Below are 12,899 nucleotides of genomic sequence, written 5' to 3'. Positions count from 1 at the left end.
ACCAAGATTGTTGGTGCGGCGTGTTAAAGCGGATGGATACTTTTGTAAATCACGAAGCGAGTGTAAAATAACAGAACGCTCGATGGCTTTAACTCTAAACACTCTAAAAAAGACAAATGTTTGCCAAACACACGATAAATATAAACTTGTGACATTGTGTGTAGAACTTCACTGTACTTTGCTTGTTACAAAATGCGATCTCTCTTTTTCTCTGCAGGCATAAGTTATATTACGCAATTTATAATTAATATAGGCAAAAATGCGTGAACGCATATTTTTCGCAATTTAGTAGTTTTTGACAAATCCTTCAAAATTATCTTCAATTTTGTAACGGATTCGAATAACGCCGTGGAAAAAAAGTCTACTCGCGTGGTATCTTTTTAAGCATCTCTCGATTTATTTACTCGCAACCTCTGCAATTGCAGACCTGCCCATTAAGCACGTACGAGGGCCAGAGTAACGACTGTAATAATACAAATTCTGGACATTCTGGCCGGGTGAAACGAATTTAAGCGGATTATACGGGACGGTAGCAGCGGCTGTACCGGAGTTTAAATACGGACCGAATCCTTTTTGCATCGTCGACCGACCTCGTAATATGAACATTTTACGCCACGCTTCGATTAATAATCTTTTTCGATAACGTTTTGCTGGAACGATTATATGATTATATCGTTGCATTACGTGCGAATTGGTTGCGTAAGTTTTTCGTCAATATACACTTTAATACAAATTTAATGCAAATTTGAATCGTAACGCGGATTTGTTGCTTGTTCGGCAACACGTGATATTCGTCCGCACCGAACGCATGGACAACACAGGTTGTTTGTTGTAGCGATTAAAAAAAATAGTTGCTCGGTTGCATGTACATACAAAAATATTTTCTTTAGCATTTGTTATATAAACAGCTTAGAAAATATAAAAAATATAAACAGAGTCAAAATTATTTGCCAAATTCTTCGATTGCAAAAATAAAAAAAAATAAAAATGTTTATTTATAATATTCAAACTAAAATTGAAGTTATTCTAAAAAAAACTGTGAATTGTTGTTTTTGCTGATAAATTTTGAGAAAAACTGAAATATTAAATCTAAAACGATATAGGAATTTAAATCTAATTTTAAATAATTTTTGTACGTCTCGGATTGATATTACTAATATAATGTTAAAATATTAATTATTTTACTATGTGTTTCGATCTCGTTTAATGCTAGTTTACTTTAAATGCGATTTAATTCATCATTCGCTTAATTCAAGTCGTCGCAACCAAAAATTTCGTACGTGACATCGTTATGCTTTCCAAGCGAGATTTCAAACCACCACAGACATGGTAACTATAATCAACTATATACAATGTCATTATATAGTTACGTTATAAGGTAACATCGATTCTCTTGCGAGAGAATCCTCCGCAGGTAGCCTTTAGCCAGCTTTGTGTTGCGAGCAAGTGTAACGTCTCCTCGTTAACTACTAATTACGGTAGGCAATTTAGTAGTACGTCCGATCCTTATTACACGAATTCGTAAGCTCGGCAGCAGAAATTAATTAAGCAGCTTGAAATTCGTTACTATCGGTAATGATAGCAGATGAGTACGTGCTGGGTGACGTTGCCGTAGACATGCTGAATTTTCAAGACAAGAGACACCGTTGCAGTTTTATTACATGCAAATTTTATTTGTATTATTATAACAAAAACATCGTTTAATTTATTTAGGTATTCGAGTAACTTTTTTTAATGTTTTCAATTTAGCCTGGAAATTGTCACGTTTATTTGTTGTCTTTAACGGGAGACGTCAAGTAATGATAAAATACTCATGCATGACAATGTGTTTTTTTTCGCCGCTTTAATGGACGGCACAAAGAGCTGTCTTCCTCGCTCTAACGTACTTTCCAATCCGGATAATCCTTCGCAATACGTATATACGTAATACGATGACTCTTGTATTTTTCCTTTTGCTTTTAAATTACCGGTGATTACATCCGTCGCCGTGATGGTGAGCTGAATGCTTCGTTATTACGTTTCAATTAGCAGGTTCTTGCGGTATTCGCGATTGGAATCAGTTATATTATTATGTGTCGAGATGTCGAGTCATACGTTTCTCCCCATCATGTACGTGTTATATGTTTATATTTTCCCATTCGTCTACGTAACGAATCTCATAAAGACTGTAATGGATTTTTAGATTCCACAAAAGTGTCATCTTGTCGATAATATCGGAAATAAAATCGAATGTTACACGCAACCATGTTACGGAATGAACAATATAACATTAAAAATAATTTCCCTGGCAGTGACAGCAATTTCATATCAAAACTCTGTTGATAATTTGCTGAATAAATGCACGAGACATTATATTGAGATTAAGTAGTGAAGATAGAGTGAATAGTGAAGCATAGTGAAGGTAAAACAATTTTTTATATCTAATAATACTTAAAAGATAATATTTATTATTTTCTTCAGTTAAATATTACGTTTAAAATAATAATTCTTTCTACTTTTCTTTATAATGCCAATTTGTCTTCACTGTAAAAAAATTGTGTAAAATTACATGTAATTTTGAGACCCACTATAATAGGTGTAAATTTCCACACATTTTTAATTTGTGTAATTGTAATACAAAATTACTTTTTCCTTCCTTACTGTAATGTTGTAAAATTACAACCATTATATTGTATAATTACAACTACTAGTGGGTCTCAAAATTACCCACTATAATAGTTGTAATTTTACAAAATTTTTTTACAGTGTTCAAAGTTATTTTACACTTTAAGGAGGGTTCATATTTTAGTCAAAATTATAATTAATTATAATAATTCGTTTTGATCATCGTATTAAACAAAATTGTTACTTACACAGTCATCTTTGAATCGAATTTCGAGATGAACCTATAGACGCAAATAATGTAACTTTAAAGCAGAGCTTATAAAAAATAAAGACGTAATTATATCACATATCTAAGTATTCACATTTTACAGACTCAAAAGCGTTCGTTTACTGTTCTAGACAGACTATATAGACTAAAAGATACGTGCATAGTAAAATTGGTAATATGAAAATGCCGGTCGTGAATTCGATGCTGAAGTAAAACCCTTTATATTTTTTGCGGCTTTTGCGATGAAGTGAATTACGAAATACACGAAACACTCGTATCGTGTAGAATATTTTTTCGTTTTGAAGGAGAGTGCGCCCGCGGTAATGTATCGAAACGCCCGCGCGGAAACCTATTAGCAGCTGCACTTCGCGGGAAAGAAGAAGAGAAAAAAGAACGCATATAGGGATAGGGGGCTGTAAATGACGATTTACGATCACACGCGAGCGTCGTAAATGCATGCGCGGGACAGTACGTGGTCTTTTCCGTAACGAAACGCGGCGCGAGTACGTCCATCCTTTGGTATCTCAGCTGATAATAAAAATGCAAGACGGGGGGCGTATTCTAGCAGAAAATGTATGTATGCTACGCGCTAAGCTGCTCGTAAATAATAGTCGGGGATTTCGCGGTGCCGCAGATAAGCGAGAGCGAAGCGATCCCTCGCGCTAATTTAATCTCGCTTTATCCAGAGTGTTTTAATACTGTGTTTAAATTTAATGGACCCGGGTCATTTAATTTTTCCGGGACGAGCGCTTCCGCCTGACGATAACGCTAATACGTATTTATTAGTACGCTTTTGCCCGTAAGGCAATCTATAAGGAGTGTAATTAAAGGATCTTGCATGAGAATCAGACAAATCTCTGTTATACATAATTAGCTTGTAATCGAATTATATCTACCTGCATAATAGTATAATTCGCATAATAGCATTCTAGTGATATATGAAGAGAATCCTTTACTAATCTGACATAACGTTGTACACTAAGAACGTAGTGTAACGCTAACATATATGCTTATAGATGTTCGGAAGTTTCCTCTAGATGCTTGAAGTGATGCAGACTAGTCATGTGTAATTTAATGTGTATGAATACTAAGTATTATATAACTATGCCAATTACTTGAGCATGTCAGATATATGTTTCAGATAATGAGCGTGATTTATTCTTGTTAAAATTATCTATTAATTGCATCCAAGTGACAGACTAATGATGCAATTTATAATTAATACTCTTTGATTATGCTGCAAGGAATGCAATTAAACACGTTATTGTTCTTTCTCTCCAGTTATAATTTTTTATCTTTCTACTAATTGTTCTAATTTTATTGCTATATGTATTAGATAATTATAAACATAACAAGCAATTTTGATTTAAAGATTTCATCTATTATATCTGTGTGTAGAATTCCATTATATACAATTAAAATTCAATATATTAAAACAATTAGAAATATAAACAAGTCAAATTTTGTGAGTTTCTGCATTTGTATTATAAGTTTCTGCATTTATTAATATTTGAAATTTTGTTGAGTATTATGAAATATTTTTTTATTGGATTCAAATATAACATAAAAATTAATACAATTATCAGTTTAGAAATCGATGTATGCGCAGCATACAATTCTATTTTTCTATTTCTGCAACTGCTAAAAAGCGTCATTTATAGAAATACGAAAAATGTCATTTGTGAGTTTTCTCTTGAACACGAATAGTACTCTTCTATGTTAGCGTTTACAAGACAGGAAAGAAGACAGGGTGTATCCTCGGGTGGCTTTCTCGCGCGGTGGGTCGCGGAATCGTTGCAGCGCGCACGTAAGCAGCGGCAGAACGTGTCATCGACTTACAGCCGTTGGCCGGGTCCGGCTTATGTAATATATAAAGCAGGACACGAGTTCGCGATATGAAGCCAGAAATCGTGCGCGTCAAGGCGTCTCGCCGTAGAATCCGCGCCCGTATCTGAAGTGATTTATGACGGTGAACGTGCAAGATTATGGAGATTTTCTCATCGGGACGTGCGTGTATTTATCTACCGAATAGTTGGCCGCATTACGAGAATATTGATTCTTTCAGCGATTTTTATGAATGGCATCGTATTCTTATTAAGCGCCGAGCTCCGAGCGCCTGACAATTTATGACACGGTTATTTGCCCTTTAATTAAATTCGATCAATATCTCTGACTAAACATCAGTAACAGTCTGTTCGTGCGTAAGGGAAAATACAGCTGTATAATGGTCGGTTAAAGATTTTTTATTTCCGTACTTAATAATAATGACAGAATGAAAAAGATCTTCCTCGAAATAATAAGTACTAGCTTATCATTTCAGTCTAATAGAAATATTTGGATGATTAGATGGGATTAATTTTAATTCTACTTTCCGCGATATTTTTTGCCGTTGAGTTGTTGTTAGTTTTCAGTACCTACAGTTAGATTTAGCAGACTGAATTGTAATTAAACTCCTACAATATAATTGAATTAATTAGGATCGCAGGGAATAAAGACCGTGAGATGTTAGTTTGTAATTTCTAGGCAACTGTACGCCTGGAAATTTCGTTATGGTTAATTAAACTTCGTTGAAACAGACGTTGATGCATGTGCGCAAAATAGAATACATAATTCGCGTACGTTGTGCATCAAATTGAACAACAATGATCATCTGATGTGTTATTATTTTTAGACAAGTTCAGGTTATTTTTTAGGTAAATTTAAATAGTGCAAACTATGTTGATACATAGTAAGTAAAGCATAAAATAGATTTACTTCTTATTGTTTGCTACGTAGTTATTATATTTTCTATGAAAAACTATATATATTACGTATAAGATAGTTCCGAGAAGTGGCGACAAACTTAAAAAGCTGAGAGATCTCGTAAAATTTAATAACTTTTGTTAAGTAATGCATGTTCGGCGATATCCCTTTAAGGCGCTAAGCGTCGATATAACATTGTTAACGGTTATGTAATGATAATAAGGCTGGAGGGCACCATTTTGGATATTTCTTGCAATAAAAAATTAAAATTAAAATTGAAATACCACGCAGATTTTTCATTTTAATCTAATATCTTATATAAATTAAGCATTCAACAAAAGGCTAAAAACTAACGCCTAAAACCTCAAGGAGACGTCGCCAGATATGAATTACTTAATCAAAGTTGTTCAGTTTGACTAAATATTTATCATTAAAAGTATCTCGCCAGACTTTCCAGAAATATCCTTTTCCGGAACCGATTTTTTAATTGTACGATTATTATATTTTTATATTTAGTCTATGTCGAAACCACTCATGTAGCTCACGGGATTTTCTTTCAAAAAATTGCTGTCTTCACGCGACACGCGAGTTACCCGAGAAAATGGAAATAGGAATCGTACGTACTGTGTAAACGCGCGGCGTTTACGCGGCGTCTGTATATATTGCGGATTCGCAACACCGGAATCTTGTGTAACCGTGTCGGCAGCGAAAATTACGTGTAACGGCTGTTTGAACTGCTACTGCTGAATTTGACCGCTTGTCAGCTACTTTCAATTACACGCTCTCCACACCGTGTTGCGAAACCTGTTTCGGTGTGTATTCAAGTGCAAAGCTATCGATTTACGGCTCGGTAAAGGGATTGGCACTTGAAGAAACGGGGAAGAGAAAATGAACACTTTTCATGCCTTTTGATGCCAATATTTTCTTTCGGTTTTTATTTTTGATATAAAGAAAAATTTTTTAACATGTTTTAACATGTTTTAAACGGCTCATTCTTACCTTTTAATTTACGTCGCGATTTTTGTATGTCGTTTATGAAAATATCGATCAAAATGTTAGCATAACATGCTATAAATCGCATCTATGAATCGATTGATTTTGGACCCGATACCTTTTCACGAAGGGAATATGAAAATATTAAAATATATTGACATGAATTTTTCATGAATTTTTTCATATTTCGTGTGTTTTTCATGAATCATACAATATTTATAACGCAATCTCTTTGTCCGCAACTTAATTTCAGCTTTATTTTGCAGAATTACATATACAGAAAAGAAGAATATTCTTGATTTGAAAATATCTTTCATTTTAACGTGAAAATTTTGAAATTTTATTATATTGCGTTAAACTTGAGTGAAGTCATTTTATATAGTTTAATCAAGAAAAAAAGTTGAAATAAAAAGTTGAAATTCTTATAAGATTATGGATTGTATACGAGTATATAAGTTTTGATTTGACACTTTTTTTTCTGTGTAAAATCCGGATTGTCTGAGTTTAGGTGTCAAGATATTTGCACGGTAAAAACATGCCAAAAAAGATACGGCAATCAAATTTTCATTAAAGACGAACCAATTACGAATCGATCAAAGATTCCGTCGATGTAGCTTTCTAGGATGGATTTTCGAGCAACTTGTATAAAATTGCGCATTGGATCGAATCGAAACGAGCTCCCCCGGCCCAGACTGTCTCTCTATAATTACAGAGACTAACGACGCGATTTTGTGCGTGTCGGTGAAAAGCGATGTTCCCGCTCGTGCAACTTCGCAAGATTGATTTTCTGCAATTAGAGGACGGTCTTAACGAGTTTCCGTTGAAACAGAATACTTTTTACCGACCATATCGCGTACATCTCGCGATGACGTTTCGCATGTCTTAATGGATTCCCCGAGTTTTAATATTTTAAAAAGATTGCGATCCTCTTGCGTATGTCTGGTTAATCAACGATACCTGTCGAAGAGCTGCTTGACATGTATTAGAGAAGAGAGCGGTTTAACAGGGAGGAAACTTTTTGAAGTCCGTCCTCTTTATTAAAAGCCTGATATTTCCTTCCGGCTATTTGATCCAGAGGCAGGGAATGTGTAACGTTCTCCTCTCAAAAGCGAGCTCATAAACGACGACAAAAAATGACGAACGACCTGAATAACAAACCGCTCAAAGGGGATATATTTAATAAGTAAAGCGGATCACCATCTTTCTTTCTCGCAGTTTAAGACGCGATTTTCAGGCTAATTAAAAGCTCTCATGACTATATCGTGATCCCGGTTAATTGCACGGTATTGTAATTACGCGTTGCACGCGACGCGCTGCGTCTGGAAGCGGATTATATTAAAAATGCGTCAAAGAGCAGCGCGAGTCATGTGTTAATTAATTCGCGTTTGACCCGTTATCGTGAATTAAATTCATTCAAGCCACTCGATTGAGTTTTTTTACACTGATAATAGTGAGTTACAATAGCATGCGATCTACTATTATTTCTAATCGAATTTCCACTGCCTTTTCGACGCTAATATAATACACGTCGGTCGATTTCATTGCTTGCTTGTTTCACAAAATTTGCAACGGATTTATATTTTGCCGAATAAGAATTAGCGTGGCGTTTGTGTTACAGGATAGAAAGTTTCATTGATACGTAACGCGTCAAATATTGAATATCTCGCGTGAGAGTATCAGTCCCAACGTTAATCAAAAGCGCTCGTTAAATTTCGCGCTGTAATTGCTGCAAATAGTTTCTAACGCTTCTCCGAATCGTCGTTTGTCGATTATGCGCTCTTACGAGAAAGCCACATGCTCGCGACTCATTCGCATATATGTCAATCAAGCCGGCGTTGAACTCACATTAGCGTTAAATGCATACGCGTCACGCGAATACGCGGCTGTATCTGTGCATCATCACCGATCATGCAAGTATTTCCGCGCCCGTTAACAATTAATTTAATGCGAGAGCAATAAAATCTGCGTACAAATCGGATCGATATGCGAATGGCAAGTTAATGAAATGAATCTGATCATCAAGTGAATGAAAGAAATAATCCTTATAATCCGTCGTGAACAAGAAGCTTTTTACGCAAGTCCAGTTTATTTCTGATTTAACACATTGTAATTACTAATAACTGGGATATATTTATAACATACAGTCTTCGGTATGTTAATAAATCAGCGCAATTAATGTTCAAAAACCACTTAAGTGCTTAGGTGACTTGGATGTTTTATTACGTTTTATTTTTCGATGCCGTTATTAATTCATTTTTCCTGAGACTCCGTTCACTGCTTTCTTTTTCTCCAATTCTTTTTGTCCGGCATGCTGCGAAAAAGATAGGCAACGCGCGTTATCTGTCGCGGAATACCGCGTCCGGGCTACCAGGCTAGTTGCAAAGTGGTGAAATCATGTCTCCCTTGACAAACGGCGAAACAATCGCCGCGAGTGTTTGCACGTCGCACTCAATTACGTTCTCGAGCCAATATGCGCGGGCGATGCGAAGCGAGACGAGTGCTTTTGTTCCGTCTGCGCGTCTCTGTGTACGTGCGCATCTCTGATACGTGCCACATTCTGCCGCGCTCTGATTGTAAGGATTTGCACCGTGTCCGTAATTATGGGGCCACCAGGTGACGATTGTACGCTAGTTTTCGATTCTGCTCGGTCTATACTAGGGTGCCGTCCGGCGAATACGAAGCAAACGAGTCGGCTTTTTTTTTTAATTATTCAAGCTGGCGTCATGAAATGCCGCCGATGATGGCCACGCAATCTCATAGTCCTCGCGCCATCGTCGTCGTCGTCGTCGTCGTCGTCGTCGTCGTCGTCGTCGTCGTCGTCGTCGTCGTCGTCGTCGTCGTCGTCGTCGTCGTCGTCGTCGTCGTCGTCGTCGTCGTCGTTGTTGTTGTTGTTATGTTCATTGTCGTAGTCGTAGTCTTAGTTGTCGTCGTCGTCGTCGTAGCACGATTAAAGCGCGTACGGGGTAAATCCTCGCACGTGTTTCCGCGCATTAGCACGTATGCCATCTCCTGGTACGTGGTCCCGAGAGCGGTGCATTCGTACCCGAGCAGCCACCACCCGCGCAATTATCCTGGATCACTGACTATGAACCGACAATTAGCGGCGCGAGCCGACTGAACGCGACCGCGATGTTTCCAAACTCGGCATCCGCGAGCTCGCCGCACAGGTATTTCCGCAAGTTGGAAGTAGTGGGACCCTGGTGCGGTTCGGTCGAACTGACATAATCTTTGCCCGCGTAATTACTTTGGATCGCTATGAGGGACAACCAGAGCTGCGCGAGTGAGCAAACGTTACGTAACTTCGTGCAATTTAACGCCAGCGCGAAAATTCCGATGCTACCGGCATGAGGAGACTCTAGGGAGAAGATATCTCCACTACGATTTGTCCTTTTATTACTGGAGTGTGCATCCGATTTTACACATAATATTATTTGACTTTGTACAGTTAAACGTTTAATTTAATAGGTCAGAAAATAGATGTGGAAGTAATATGGATATCTCATATTCCTGCCTTATCTCTTTCTACACACTATTGAAATTTTCATAGTGTAATTATTAGAACTGCATACATCGCATGCATTCTCCTGCAGCCGGGAAATCGTTTTTGAGATAAACGTTACGCGAACCTAAATTCAAGTTTTAAATACGTATTGGTTCCAATTAGCGTTTGAGAGTTTTTCACGAGTATGTGTTTCTCATTAATTCGCGATTAGTAATGCAAGAGTGCGCGCGTTGATTAGAGGTAGACGACTGCGAAAAAGTTCAACTTGCCGCGCGAAAGTTCTTAAAGCTTAAAATACAACGTAATGGAACGGAGATTTCTTACAACGCTAACACGTTTGATTTTACGGAACACCTATTTTGCCAGCGATTACGTTTTTCTACGGCTCTACGCGAACGTTAATGATACCATAGATGTATATTCGCGCTAACTACGAGAAAGCAAGGGGGTACTTGATTGCAAAGATTACATGCTTCGCGGTACTGCATTAATTTTAGCGACGTGACAAGTTTTCCGCACGAGCGCGAAAATTAAGGGACTGTATCAGTTTTCATCGCTGACATTCAATTACGTAAATTAGTCTCGCAGGAGCACGTTATCTCGAGCATTCCCGCAAGAACGCGGTAAGTTTCCTCGAAGGCGAAGTCGGGCTCTCACTGGACAAGTTAGTCGTTTCCTAACGTTCCGAGGATTTCGAATGAGATTGCAACGTACCTTGGCTGATCGCGATCGCCTCGATAACCAGGAGAATACCAGCGAGTACCAGCACGGCGAGCCAGCGACACAGCATTTTTAACACCTCGATCGCTCGCTGCACTACCGATCCTTGCTCATTAACCGTTACCAGTTACTCGCTATCGCGAAGCACGATGTGCGGTCATCGATCTTTTACGTCTATTGCCGTGTCCGCGCACTGTGCAACGTCTTCACTGTGTCGTATCTTCCACAATGAAAACGGAGTTAGATTTCTTTTTGTCAAATCGAGAGTAGTGCCTTCTCACAAGAATAGACAAGACACTTAAGCTTTCACCGCAAAAACCGTACACATGTTCCGTACTTCACTATAAGTAATTTTTAACTCTTGCATGAACATTTGTGTTCCGATAAAGAAATTACATCACGATTAACACCTGGAGGGGAGATTAATATCATCCACTGCAACGGCACGATTTTGTTAGAACTCAACTCTCAATTCGTGAAAGCTTTTCAAGCGTAGGACGCGAATGCCATGATATATTGATATATCAATGGTATTGTCAGAGACTATGCGCGTATCGATCATAAATCCTCGACGGTAATCCACGGTAACAAGATTTAAATGCTCACAAATGATGTTCTCCCGCGGCCGCTCTCACGCGGCCGAGGTGCACTTGCACGCGTCCCCGATGACAGCCGCGCTCACGTGGAGCTTCCGCCTGGACGAGCGTCGCGACGCGCGATCCGCGAGTGCCCTGTCTCAGGCGCAGCATCCTCCGGCCGGGACGCGCGCGTCGGCCGCATTCGGTCGGCAATCAGGATTCGATCCGAGTCGCGAGATTTTTTCCCCCGACTTAACTCGCGAAACTCTGCCGGACGATCGTCATCGTACGCTTCTGATCGTCGTCAGGCCGCGCTGTCGCCCTTCGTCGTCGCCGTCGTCGTCGTCGTCCTCCCGCGCGACGACGTTGAACCCGCATGGACCAGCCGCCGGCGCGGATGAGGCCTGCCGCTCGGCGTCGCGGCGCGAAATGATCCTGTGGGGGACACTTCGCCGCGGCGCGCTTGCGCGATGACTTTGCTGCGTTCGCCGCGGATAAAGCGCGAACCGGTTACGCGCAGACCGCTTCTCCTCTCTTCTCTCTGCTACCCTTACTATCTCTCTTCGTCTATCTCGTCGCGCGACGCCGCGGCCACTGGGGGATGACCGCTGCAAGATCGGGGGTGCACACATATATATACACACACACACACACACATACACACACGCCCGACGTTCGTCGAGGGGTTCGTCTTGTTGTCGACCCCGCGGTTGTCTCCGACGTCTTCGCGAGAATTATGATGTTGTCACTGCTGACAGATCGGCGAACTTTGTCCATATTAGACGTCAGTTATTAGCGGCTGTCGTAATTCTTCTTCACCTTCGTCCTAAGTGCAGTCTAATTATATGTATAGTGCATGTCGCGAAAATTGTCATTTTTTCAGGAGACAAAACCAGTGGACGCTATATCTGAACGCCGAAGTAACATGTACATAATATAAAAATTGCAAATGCATGTTTCACCAAAAGAATTTAATTCCTATTGAATAAGTTATTCTAAATAATCCTCGTCGCTCTTGATGAATCCAATAAATATATATACATATATATTAATAGTGCACTAAAATTAGATAGAATGTCATTCGTTTTAGGCACATATGCACAGACACACGTTCTCCTCTCTTCTTCCCCTTCTCCCCCTTCTCCTTCTCTTTTTCTTTCAAAGTTGGTAATTTCGCATGCTTGCACTACGGACCATTGAACTCCAGCAAGACTCAGCAAGTATTGCCAAACTGCAGCACATTGGTAGCGACGCGTAACGTGTTCCTGTTTACAGAAAGTTATCGACGTGAATACCGTTGCCAAGTATGTACCGCAGGCTCGGTCCTATCGACAATAACGGCTGTTAATGTTAGTGCGCGGAGGAAACTCTCGATTGTGAAATGAACGCTATATCGGAGGAAGGCTTATAGAAGCTGAGATCTATGAATGCTTCGCTCAAAAGCTTGGCGATCCACGAATCTGCAGGATCACAGACTAATAGTTTATCGGTT

At 39.3% G+C, this 12,899-nt stretch overlaps 1 protein-coding gene across 1 annotated transcript in view; it reads right to left on the bottom strand.

Annotated features, from left to right (window-relative positions):
- Positions 1-11,786, bottom strand: part of LOC112457380 (zwei Ig domain protein zig-8) — a 330,320-nt gene extending 318,534 nt beyond the window's left edge. Inside the window, exon 1 of the mRNA XM_025020393.1 lies at positions 10,824-11,786. Coding sequence (XP_024876161.1) covers positions 10,824-10,899 — 76 coding nt within the window. The 5' untranslated portion in view covers positions 10,900-11,786. The remainder of the gene's footprint in view (positions 1-10,823) is intronic.
- Between the last annotated feature and the right edge of the window lie 1,113 nt (positions 11,787-12,899).

The sequence above is a fragment of the Temnothorax curvispinosus genome, unplaced genomic scaffold, assembly GCF_003070985.1.
Source record: "Temnothorax curvispinosus isolate PA1 unplaced genomic scaffold, ASM307098v1 QBEX01007734.1, whole genome shotgun sequence".
NCBI classification, from domain to species: domain Eukaryota; kingdom Metazoa; phylum Arthropoda; class Insecta; order Hymenoptera; family Formicidae; genus Temnothorax; species Temnothorax curvispinosus.
The sequence above is the reverse complement of the archived record's forward strand: the minus strand, read 5'-3'. Positions and strand labels throughout refer to the sequence as shown.